The 12,587-nt window shown below is 43.4% G+C and overlaps 2 protein-coding genes across 2 annotated transcripts in view; both read left to right on the forward strand.

Moving 5' to 3' along the window:
* Window positions 1-2,615: 2,615 nt before the first annotated feature.
* Window positions 2,616-7,742, forward strand: LAMTOR5 (late endosomal/lysosomal adaptor, MAPK and MTOR activator 5). The gene is made up of 4 exons (XM_045897006.3): window positions 2,616-2,839; window positions 3,950-4,011; window positions 6,624-6,741; window positions 7,411-7,742. The coding sequence occupies exons 1-4, from the start codon at window positions 2,805-2,807 to the stop codon at window positions 7,469-7,471; spliced, it is 276 nt and encodes a 91-aa protein (XP_045752962.1). The 5' UTR covers window positions 2,616-2,804; the 3' UTR covers window positions 7,472-7,742.
* Window positions 7,743-10,691: 2,949 nt separating this feature from the next.
* The window catches only part of SLC16A4 (solute carrier family 16 member 4), a 32,750-nt gene continuing 30,854 nt past the window's right edge, over window positions 10,692-12,587 (forward strand). The window contains exon 1 of the mRNA XM_064588691.1: window positions 10,692-10,925. The gene's annotated coding sequence lies outside the window, so the exon portion shown is untranslated. The remainder of the gene's footprint in view (window positions 10,926-12,587) is intronic.

Here is a 12,587-nt window from a genome sequence, read left to right on the forward strand (position 1 = left end):
AGGGTCTTTGGGGCCAACAGCAGAGAGAGGACCTAGAAGGTCTGGTTCCCCCAACCATGCTTCTCACCTCCAACTTCCCAGTCAAGACATGTGGGCCATTCTCTGCTGGACTCTCCTGGGACTTCCATTTTCCAAGAGCTTGTTTATGGAGAAGAGGAGAAAGAAGAGGATAAATGTGGCAAAAGTTTGGAACTTAAAGCTTTTTCTTCTTTTTTTAAGTAATCTCTACACCCAACGTGGGGCTCGAACTCACAGCCCCAAGATCAAGAGTCGTACACTCCTCCAACTGAGCCAGCCACGTACCCCACAACTTAAAGGTTCTTAACACGACAGAGAGTTCCTTTCCCAAAAGACCCAGCAAGATTCTTCAATAAATATTGAATCCTCATTGCATTCCACAATGCTCAGGATGCAGAAATGGAGAGGATACTTAACCTTTGAAAAAAGTAAACATATAAAGAATTACAATGCAATGAGGCAAGTACTTGAATGTAGCAGGACTTTTCCTGCTACCCTAGAAACGGATATCAGCACTCAAAACTGAGAAAAAGAATCGTCAATACCCCCCACCAACTCATGAAAGTAGAAAACAGTGTGGGGTCAAGCACTCCTCCAACCGTCTCACCAACCCCCTGCACCTCCCCAGCCTATACACATGCCACCTCGTAGGGGCAAACAGCAACAGGGCAGAGAAAGAGGGGTAGTGTGGAGTAGTCTGCCCTCCTGCCTCCGGTGTGGCAAGGACGCGTGGGCCAGCGGTCATCCTCTTCCTACTTGCTCATTTTCCCTTGAGAGGCCTTTCCTATAGCCTGAAAAGCAATCACCAGCTTTTCTGAGAACACTTGAATCATCAATCTGGCTTTGAGATAATCAGAGATACCCGGGAGCTGCATTAGCCAACATGGCAGCCCATAGCCACACGTGGCTATTGAACACTTGAAGTGTGGCCAGGCTGAATTGAAATGTGCTGTGAAAAATATGCACCGACTTTTGAAGACTTAGTGCGGGGGCAGAAAATGTAAAATATCTCATTAGTATTTTCAAATTGATTGCATGTTGAAATAACAATATTTTGGACACATTAGTTGGATAGAAAAAATATACCATTAAATATAATTTCACCTGTTTTACTTTTTTTAGTGTGGCTAGATTATTCAAAACTACAAATGTGGCTCAAGTTATAGCTCTCTAGGATGGCCTGGCCCGGGAGCTTACAAAGCGGGAGCTGAGAAGCCCTAGTCCAGTTAAGCTTGACAACACATAGGGGGCGCTACCGCAGAGTCACGCTTTGTCCCGCAGAACTTCGGAGGGAAGCCGACTTTTAAAGGTAGTTTTAAGCTGCTTTTTCTAAAATTTAAATGGTCCATACTATGTTAACATAAATAGTTTTTCTAGGCAGAAGTCCGAAACTCCTGAATTACAACATTCAAGACTAGAATTTTAAGGAAGCTGCAAGTTTCACTATCACAGCTAGGGACATATCCTTTGACCCAGTAATTCCATTCTAGTAATGGAATTTATTTATCATAAAAAAAATGTTAGCGTGCACAAATATTTAGCTACAGAGATATTCACCCAGCATTTGTAATACCCCCCCCCCACCGCCTCTAAACCAAAAACCGACTAACTGGATATTAATAAGGGATTAATTAAATCATTTATGGTACAACTATATTATGGAATATTTTGTAACTACCACAAGGGATGCATACCACAAAGTATTCATTTGAATACTTATTGACATGGAAAGACATTTATGCTAAGTTCTGTGGAAAAGGCCAGCTACAGAAATGCATGTCCATTATGTGTCAATTTTGCCTAAAAAAGAAAAAAATAAATAAAAGCATACATTTGCAGGCAATGGGCTGAAAGGATATTCTCCAAGTGGTTTTTTTTGTTTTTGTTTTTTTAAGATTTTATTAATTTATTTGAGAGAGAGAGCATGAGCGGGGAACGGGCAGAGGGAGAGGGACAGGGACAAGCAGACTCCCCAGTGAGCGGGGAGCCCAACGTGAGGCTGGCTCCCAGGACCCCAAGATCATGACCCCAGCAGAAGTCTGACACTGAACTGACTGAGCCACCCAGGTGCCTCTCTCAAGGGATTTTAAATCCTCTCTGGACAGACTGTGGGTGGCTTTCTCTCCTTATTTCACAACTGCTCTTTTAAAGTTATTTTTAAGTAGTCCTACCCAGTCTTCTTTGCAGGGGACACCTTCTTCCCCAAACTTTTCCTGCGCCCTCGCCAAAGCAAGAACCAAGGTCTTCGTTAAAATCCCTACACTTCCCAATATCTAGCTTGGGGTTTTCACCGTGTTCCAGGTGGTCCTCAGGCCCCTGCGTGCATGTCACCTCCCCTACACGCCTGTGCAGCCCTGCACCAGGGTCCTGCGTCGCTCTCTGTCCCTGCCGCACCGCCTGGATCTGACCCTGTCTGACCCGCCCGGTTATTGCAAAACGCACACAAGGTCTGGTCTGAAGGTCTCGGAATCGGCTGAAGGGGAATCCAAAGGTTGACATCGCTGAGACGCAGTGCCAGGCCGGAACCGAGGCCCTGCAGCCCCGCTGCACACCTCTCCCCCCCGCGAGAATTACTCGCGCCACCCGGTTGCGGCTCCGGGCGGCGGCGGCGGCACGATCTCGTCCCAACACAACGCGGAGGTCGCCCGGCGAAGTTTGTCCCTTTGGAGGCGCCGTCCCCCTCTGCGCCCGGCTCGAGTCATGTGAGCGAGACGCGCTCCGGGCCCGGGGCGGAGAAGGAGGCGACGAGAGCTGCGGGATCCGGGCCCCGGCGGAGGACGCGCGGGATGGAGGCCACCTTGGAGCAGCACTTGGAGGATACGTGAGTAGCGCGGCGCGGGGACTTGAGCGGGACACAGGGCGCGCGCTGCGAGTGCCGGCCGGGCGTGCTGGGGACGCCGCGCGACCCTCGGGTCGGGGAAGCGGGGGCGGGGGGGCGGGGTTGAGGCGGCGAACGCTGTCCCGCGGCCGCGGGGTGCCGCGGGTGGCCGGGAATTAAAATCCCGCAATCCCGCCGGGGCTCCGCACCCTCTTCCGGGAGCTGGTCTCCGCAGCCCAAGGCCAAGGCCAAAACCGCCCGTCGTGTTGCAGTCGTCTGTACGGCAGGGTCATTCTTCGGGAGTTTTAGGAAATGGGTTAATTTGGGGGAAGGTTGTACGGGTGTGCAAAGCGAGCCCTGCAATGTAAACATAAGCACACACGTCTGTCCTCGCGTGTGTAGCCAGTTACTTGGTGCTTAAGGAAATGAAAGACATCTCTTAAATTTCTGAACAGGTAATATCCACCTAAAGTATAAAATTGAAAGTGTAAGAAGGCGCACAGGGAAACAGCTCCCTCCCACCAGTGCCGCTCAGTTTCTCCCACTTCCCCTCCTGGAGGCAACCCGTGTTAGTGTTTTCCGCATCTTTAACAATGGCGACAAAATATTAATATTGCCGGGCGCCTGGGTGGCTCAGTTGGTTAAGCGACTGCCTTCGGCTCAGGTCATGATCCCGGAGTCCCTGGATCGAGTCCCGCATCGGGCTCCCTGCTCGGCAGGGAGTCTGCTTCTCCTTCTCCCTCTCCCACTCCCCCTGCTTGTGTTCCCTCTCTCGCTGTGTCTTTCTCTGTCAAATAAATAAATAAAAATCTTTAAAATAAATAAATAAATAAATAAATAAATATTAATATTGCCATATTTGTGGCCCTCCAAAGCTCTCCAGTACCTGACCCAGTCTTTTCTCCCATCAGATATAAATTGGTTTAACTCTTAAATTTAAATTACTTCATTGTAATTTAATTTTTCTCAGCGGGGGTGATAATGAAAAAAGAAACACTGGTTTAAAGCGCGACAGTGCCTGGTACATAGAAAAACGTATATGTGTTGTTATAATTATTTAAATTCATTTTCTGACATCATTCTGCGTCATTCCTCTGGTGCTCCTGGAATTAGAATGAAGAATCCATCCATTGTTGGAGTCCTGTGCACAGATTCACAAGGACTGAATCTGGGCTGTAAGTATCTCACGATCAACTCTTTGGTGGATTGCAGAGCACTTGATATTGACCGGGAGCCTAGTGTGTGTGCTGTTCTCTAGTTTGTACTTCCTGTTATCCTGCCCCTTTCTGGGTACTTTTGTGAGAGTCGAGTTTATCTCCAAAACTGAAACTTTTCAGTTGGTATTTATGAAGGTAGAAGTGGTCCTTGCAGTTCTAACAGTACAAAATTGTTTCTACTAAAATAGTATTTGAATTATTTTAAATTGGGTCTAGGAAGGACTTGAGATAATGACATCAGTCAGGTACCATTTGTTGAATGTGTGCAGACTGCTAGGGTTTGTGTACTTTATCTCTAATTTTCACAATAACCCAGCAAAATAGACAGTGCTATTTTGTAGTCCAACTACACCTAACAGTAAGAGAGTAGGCGGTAGAAGTGGGAGCTTCAGAGCTGAACACACTTGGGTTCAGCCCCCTGCTCTTCCTTTGCTAATAGTGTGACCTTAGACCAAAAATAGCCTTTCTTAGCCTTAGTTTCTCTACTGGGTTGTTTCTGTTGGTTGGCTGTATAGATTTATTTTCAAAGGGCAAAAACTCTTAGACAATTTAAATACAAGTCTAAACAGAATGACTCTGTCAAAGTCAGCAATAATGCCAAACACATTGTCACTTCCAGACACTCACCAGTATCTTCCTTGTCTTCTCTAAGTGAAAAAGGGGGGTCTGACATTTTATTCATATACATCCTTCTTATCTGCAATGTAATATACAATTTCTTGTGGACACATTAACTTCTCCATATCTGTATCAGGAATTTCAAACCCAGAGTCGTCCTCCATGGCCAATATAATAATCTCCACTTGGTCCAAACTGTTTAAGCCATTTGGTCTTTCATCAAATGGGAATTTACCTAGAGCTTTTCTGGGTCAATCTTGTCATTGAGTTTTAAGACTTTTTTTTTTTGGTAAAGAATATGGTCCTTGATTCCCTCTCACATCAGAGGAGGTGCACCACCATACAGACAGCCCACCTGTGTACTGCCCGGACCCTGCTTGAGCACCGAGGCCGCGTGCGCAGGCGCAGCCCTCGTGCGGGCCTCCATGGGGCACAGGGTGGTGCTGAGCAGCCAGGCCTTGGCCAGCGAAGGGGTGTTGGGCAGCAAAGGTCTAGGGCACTTGGCTGACATGGGTGGAAAGGACACGAGCTGCCAAGGCCATGCCAACCCAGGATCTCCGTACTGGGTTGTTATTTAATAACGATAGTAATTATAGAATTGCGTTTATTGAGCGCCAGCTATGTGCGAAGCACCATTCTAAGTGCTTTACCCAAACTCTAGGTCATTTAATCCTTGTAACAACCCTGTGAGGCAGATGAAGAAATTGAGGTTGAGTGACTTGCCCCAGGTCATAGAGCTAGGGTTGAGCTAGGATTTCAGTCAGGCTCCAAAACCTCCTAGTCACGGTGCTGTAAGATTATGTACTGTGTGTGAAACACTCAGCCCAGAACCCAGACATGATGCTCAATAAATGGTAAGCGTTACAGATGAGGAGATAAATCCTGAAAGGTAAGTAACTAAAGCATGCAGCTAATTCATGTCAGAACTCATAAACCAAGGACTCCTACCTCCTTGCTCCTCTTTACTACAGGAATTTTAAAGCTCTGAATTTCTGCTGGGAGGGTAACTGAAAGAGGTAATCTGTGTAACTCAGATTTTACACAAATCCTTTAGTTGGGAGAAAAAAGGCAGATTTACTTGAGCTGCTGGTTGATGGAAAGCCTGAAATTCAGGTGTGGAAATCTAAAATGAAATAAGCTCCTTCAAGAAACCTTCAAAGCCCAAAAGACTGCACGGTCTGTCCAGTTACCATTTTATGTAACCGTAGTAAATCCACAGACTCTGCCATACTGGTGTGTCTGTTACCTGCCACAGTTCCAGGCAGGCGAGCTTCTGCTGCCTTTATATGTGGAAATATAGTGTAAACTTAGTAATTACCTTTTGTATTGGGCACCCAAGATTTAGTTATTATCCACAGGCTAAAACAGACATTAACAAAAGCCAGTTAAGTTTGTATTTGAAAACACCCAGCTTATTCTAGTTGAAATAACTGCTCACAGAATATTCACGTATACTGTCAAAGTGATTTTACAGCTGAACTCCTGAGTAAAGACTTTTGTATCCTTTGAGGTTGAGCTCACTAAAAGGAAATCAGATTTCCCATGAGGAATTAATTAGTTTCACAAGTCTCTTGCCCTTACTGACTGCTTTTTGTCAACTTCACCTCTGAGTGTCTTGTTGGTTTCACTAAGCTTCCGGTAAAAGGAATTTATGGCTTTCAGATTGACTTGAATTAGAGCTTCCTTATATGTGTGAGAAGGTGTTTAGAGAGTGTGATGAGAGTGATTGAAAATTGAGTGTCTCCTGACGCTTTATTGATTTAAGAACTGTTGTCTGGCTTTCTTGTTTATGTAACCAGCTTAGTAGCAGGATAAAATCATTTCATGTCAGTACCTAACCTAAAAGACCATGAACTGAGCCTTCTTTTTGTGAATAAATCAATGAGAGATACTACTATAGCTCAGTACTCATTTTTGGACAATCAGGTGACATGATTACATCTGTCTTCCAGGCCGTGGGACCCTGTCAGATGAGCACGCTGGAGTGATATCTGTTCTAGCCCAGCAAGCAGCTAAGCTGACCTCAGACCCCACTGATATTCCTGTGGTGTGTCTAGAATCAGATAATGGGTGAGTAGATGTTGACAGATCCTTTCTTTTTTAATTAGAAAAGTTCCTGGGAAGGTTGAGTGGGGCCTGCCCTGTGTTATTAGCGATTTCCATTCAAAAAACTTGGAGGGAGGTTCTTCACTCTTTGGACCATAGGAGGAAATAGACTGATCTCTGAAGCTAATGTACTTTCAGGACCACAATTATTTAAATGAAGAGTAAGAATTGTCATGACTATCAGTCTATCAAGAAAAAGAAAGTAATAAATAGTACAGGGGAAGACCAACCAAAGAACAGAAACTACTTCTGTAGTAATAGAAATACTAAAGATATTCCAAGTGAGCATCCTCAGAATAATAGTAAATGATGAAAGCAGAATACAGAACTGTGCACAGTATGATCACAGTTTTGTACAAAGAGAAAAAAAAATGCATGTATGGTATACATGCAGATAACAAAACACAGTAGTGGCTGTCTTTGAGCAGTAGGATTATAGATTCATTTCATTTGTATATTTTATACTTTTCCGTATTTCCCCAATGTTTTCTTGTGTTCATATATTGCTTTCATACATTAAAAAAATGATAAATAATATTTTTTTAGTTGTATCCTAAACCACACAGCATCTTTAATCTTCAACAGACTCCCACTTACAACATTTTACTGACTATCTTCCGCTTTGCCTTTCAGGAACATTATGATCCAGAAACATGATGGCATCACCGTGGCGGTCCACAAGATGGCCTCTTGACGGCTCATAGCAGTTCTCCAGCAGCCTGTCACCAGGGCTCCATCCTACCTGTGTAAATGATCTTGTAGAACTGTGAAAGTCCCAGTAGTTAGGCCATTTATTTAGTGTGTATTGGGCACATTTCTGTTAATTTTAGAGTTAGCTGCTTTTTGACAGTCAATGGACTGACTTATCCAAATATTAGTAAGAAAGGATCATGTTTTGAAACACCAGGTCCAGGTCACTTTGTACATAGAATTTTCTTATGCTCAATAAATCTGGTCAGAGGAAAGCTTGGATCTCTTCTGGATTCTTTAAATTCTTATCAAATGTTCTTTTTTTTTTTCAATTATCAAATTGTAATTTTTTTTTAAGTCTTTGTTCCAAATTACTCACTTCTCTTTCTGAAGATTCCTGAACTACAGACATTCTCACACAAGTGTCCATGGATATTGAAAACAAATTAAGCCTATTCCCACCCCATAATAACATAAAGCTAATTATCATTAAGTACTTACTATATACCAGGAACTCATTTGAATTCTCACTGATAACCCTATATGGTATGTACTCTTAGTTGTCCCATTTTGCATTTGTGTAATTAAGGCTAAGGGATTTGCAGAGTAACCATTTGGATTTTAGACTCCCCAACTCAGGGGCACCTGGGTGGCTCAGACGGTTAAGCGTCTGCCTTTGGCTCTGGCCCTGATCCCAGGGTCCTGGGATCGAGCCCTGCATCGGGCTCCCTGCTCGGTGGGAAGCCTGCCTCTCCCTCTCCCCCTGCCCTCCCCGCCCCGTTCATGCTGTCCCTCTCTCTTGCACTCTCTCTCAAGTAAGTAAATAAAATCTTAAAAAAAAAAAAAAAGACTCCCATCTCTGAGCTTGTACTTTGAACGTCAGACCATTATAAAAATACGCATGTTTGGCCAGAAAAAAAAATCTACCATTTGAACATAAGACAACATTATCTTTTCTTTAACCTTATAAAGGTAAACTGTAAGTTCTCAACAGCGGAATGGTGCACAGGCAGGTACAGGTGACCTCATTTTGTTGAATTCAAATGCAGCTCCTGTTACTCTTTAGCAATTTAATATTTGACAGTATAAAAAAATCTCCAGAATATTATTTATTCAAAAATATCAAGCATCTCCAAATATAAGATACTATAAGAGGATACAAAGATTTTGCATAAGACCTGGTTCCAGCCTTTGAGTTCATACTTGGATAGAAGGAATGTGGATGTATGTTGTCTTCACCAATACCTGACATGTGGTATATATGTTTGTTTTATATATTAAAATATGTTTGTGTGTTATATGGTATTTGCCTGTCTTGCCTGCCTCTGCATAGGTTTTGAGGGCAGGTGCTTTGTCTTATTCACACAAGTGTATTCCAAGTACTTAGAACAGTGCTAGGACATAGTAGTCACTGAATACTTGCCAGGTAGAATAATATATAACTAGTAGAAGAGAATTTCGTGGAAAGGCCTAGGATATTCCAGGCAGAGAGAGTGGCAACAGCAAACACTGGTGATAAACCAAGAGGACTATTTATATAATACTAACTGCTTTAGTTTGGCCTGTGAGGTAGGAGGTAAAAAAGCTGGAAGGTAGGGCAGCTACCTCAAGGAACTTGAATATCTACTTTTTTTTTTTTTTTAAAGATTTTATTTATTTATTTGAGAGAGAGAGAATGAGAGACAGCACGAGAGGGAGGAGGGTCAGAGGGAGAAGCAGACCCCTGCTGAGCAGGGAGCCCGATGCGGGACTCGATCCCGGGACTCCAGGATCATGACCTGAGCCGAAGGCAGTCGCTTAACCAACTGAGCCACCCAGGCGCCCCGAATATCTACTTTTTAAGAGTCCTGGGCCTTACCCTGTTAGCAGAATGGAGTTTGGAATAAATAAGCATCAAATTTGAGCTTAAACATGAGTCTGATGAGGTAGACCAAAGTCACTTTTTTTCAAGCAGAAAAACTTCCTTTTAGTATGTATTTCCAATTCTTAACCATGAGAAGAGCCAATCTTTTAAGTTTTTGCTACATGCTAGACACATGCTAAACAATTTACACGCATTTAGCTCATTTAATCCTCTTACAAGGTATTATCCCCATTTCAGAGAGGAAGAAATAGGCTCAGCAAGATAAAGTCCTTAGCTCAGGATCAAATATGAGACAATTAAAAAAACAAATTGGCAGAAAGGAAACAAAAGAGAATGAAGAATTAGAGATAATTGAATTGTCTAATCTAGAGAGAGGAAGAACTAGGTGCTTTGGAAAGAAGCACTCAGAGGGAAGGATTAGAGAGCAAAGATATCTGGGTTTGATATTAGATATGTTAAACTTGAATTTCTTTTTTTTTTTTTAAGATTTTATTTTATCTATTTGACAGAGACACAGCAAGAGGGGGAACACAAGCAGGGGGAGTGGGAGAGGGAGAAGCAGGCTTCCCGCTGAGCAGGGAGCCCGATGGGGGGCTCAATCCCAGGACCCTGGGATCATGACCTGAGCTGAAGGCAGACGCTTAACGACTGAGCCACCCAAGCGCCCGGAACTTGAATTTCTAACAGGACATGCTGGTGGTGGTGCTCAGGAACAAACAAACATGTATCAGGTGCTCACTTTGTAGCGGGCACAGTGCTATACCTCCCAAGGCCTGTAGAACAAAACCTGAAACTTACCGTGGTCTCCCAAGCCTTGGGAGATCCGGTCCCTGCCCACCCCTTATGCCACATCTCAGAGCACCCTCTGCCTACACGTAGCCCCTCTGTCTAGCACGGTGCCTGGCACAAAGGACGCAACTTTACTGAATGAAATTAATAAACGAACATACGTCCTCATTTATTCCTCATAACAGCCTTCAAGGTAGGGCAGGGTGCACCCACATTTATCGATGGAAAGAGTGCTGCAAAGAGCTCAGGGTTGGAGACGGCTGATTTTCTGGTCTGTACAGTGCTGCAGTGAAAGTAAGATTGTATATGATCCTATGCCGCTGAAGTAGGATTGTGTGTGTGTGCATATACATAGATCTCCTACTGGTTCTGTTTCTCCTACAATCTCTGTATATTGTTAGTCCTCACAAAAAACCTTGCAAGGTGGTACCAGCTACATTTTACAGATTTGAAAACAGACTCAGGGTAACCTGTCCAGAGTCTCCAGGCTTAAAAAGCAGCAGAGTTGAGATCCTAACCAAGTCTGCGTTTCGCACCACACCTGAACGCTCCCTGTATGTCGTAGGTGCTCGGAGCAGTTCATCCGAGGATTGCGCATCCCTCCCAGCCCGCGAGAGTGGCTGACTGTTCCGCCACACTTTGAACCTGACCTCCAGCCCTCAGCATCAGAGCTATCTATGGATAGAAAGCCCAGCCTCAGCTCAGCCTGCTATCAGAATCATAGATAGGAGCAACAAGTCCTCCCCACACACGCACCCCCAAAAATTAGTCCCACGGATGTTTACTCGAAAGTGCTTGTTAGTATGTAAGTACAACACACTAACAATTAGGAACATTGTTAGTAACTACAAATAACTGAAAAGCCTTCACCTTCTCTCTTTAGGGTTTTGCGCTCTGCTGAAGGTCTGTTGGATCCTTAGCACCAGCACCACACAACTGCCTAATCCTTTCCATCTGTAACACTTGCAGGGCATCTTCCCAGCTCTGCTTCTGCTGGCACTTTCATCAAAAAGTATTATAGAGTTTGGTTTTAAGAGCCTGAGAAACCCCTTATTTTTTATAAAGGAGGATGCATAAATATGTGCAGATTTTCCAGATAAAACAAGAAAAACACACTCTGGTTCAAAACCTAGAATGTTGGTGCTGGGGAGATGAAAGGCGATTTCCTGTTGCCTTTTTTATTATATTTTCTTTTTTGATGTGGAGGGTGGGACAGAGGAAGGAAATGGGATAAGAAAGCTGAATTTTCCCTGTCATTTTCGAGAAAACTTAACCATTTCCAAAACGCAAGAAGAAAGGCTTCATTAAAACTACAAGTATATACGTTCCACGGGAGGTGTTTGGAATTAATGTGATCAAGAATTAAAAAACTCTAGATTACTAAGTAAAATTAGTCAATACACAAAAGGTCACATAAATAGGCAGAACTTACTGCAGACTGCCATCCGTAGCCAGGAAACTCATCTCCCAAGTCTGGGAGAGTTGTACGTTTTCTGTAAAATTAGCATGTCCTGAGGAGCTCCCAGAGGAGCAGCACCGCGATCAAAGTTCTGGGGCTCCACACCCCACCTTCAGCATAGTGCTAAACAATAAACTGAGGTATATTAAAAATTATAAGGGGCGCCTGGCCGGCTCAGTCGGTGGAGCATGCAACTCTTGATCTCGGGGTGTGAGTTCGAGCCCCCATGTTGTGTGTAGAGATTATTCAAATAAACTTTACAAGAAATTTACACATAAATAAAAATAAAAAACACATTCGACATTCCTTCCTTGCTTTTCATACAGATGTTTCCTTTCACCCTTACTATTTTTAAGTAGTTTTAATTACATATATTAATTAGAATTCTTAACCCTTGGAGTCCTGAATTTCTTATGAAAACAGAGAAGCAACCAATTGTGGACTGTTAAACTGGTATTCCGTGGACTGGCAAATTTATAAATTTCATAATTTCTAGTAGTGTGTCCTTCCTCGTAGCAAATTTCTCAGTGTGGCACAAAACATACTTCCCGATAGACTCAAACATCCTTAGTTACTCTGTATAAAAAGCCAAAAGTAAATAAACTTAAGTTCAATAATTAGTATTCTAGTATTTTATCTTATTTGGAAATGATGTAGATATTCATGAATATTCATCATTTAACCTAACTTAGTATATAACTTTCTCCTAGTTTCCAAGCAGTGCCCCTACCCCCAACCCCAGGTTCTTTTTGTCCCTTCTGATAAGAATTAAGTGAAGGGGGGAAACCGGAGGGGGAGACAAACCATGAGAGACTATGGACTCTGAGAAACAAACTGAGGGTTCTAGAAGGGAAGGGTGTGGGGAGATGGGTTAGCCTGGTGATGGGTATTAAAGAGGGCATGTATTGAATGGAGCACTGGGTGTTATACGCAAACAATGAATCATGGAACACTACATCAAAAACTAATGATGTATTGTATGGTGATTAACGTAACAAAATAAAATTT

This window comes from Mirounga angustirostris, unplaced genomic scaffold (genome assembly GCF_029215605.1).
Source record: "Mirounga angustirostris isolate CCGP_5_RB_7025 unplaced genomic scaffold, mMirAng1.0.hap1 SCAF_4, whole genome shotgun sequence".
In the NCBI taxonomy this organism is placed as follows: Eukaryota; Metazoa; Chordata; class Mammalia; order Carnivora; family Phocidae; genus Mirounga; species Mirounga angustirostris.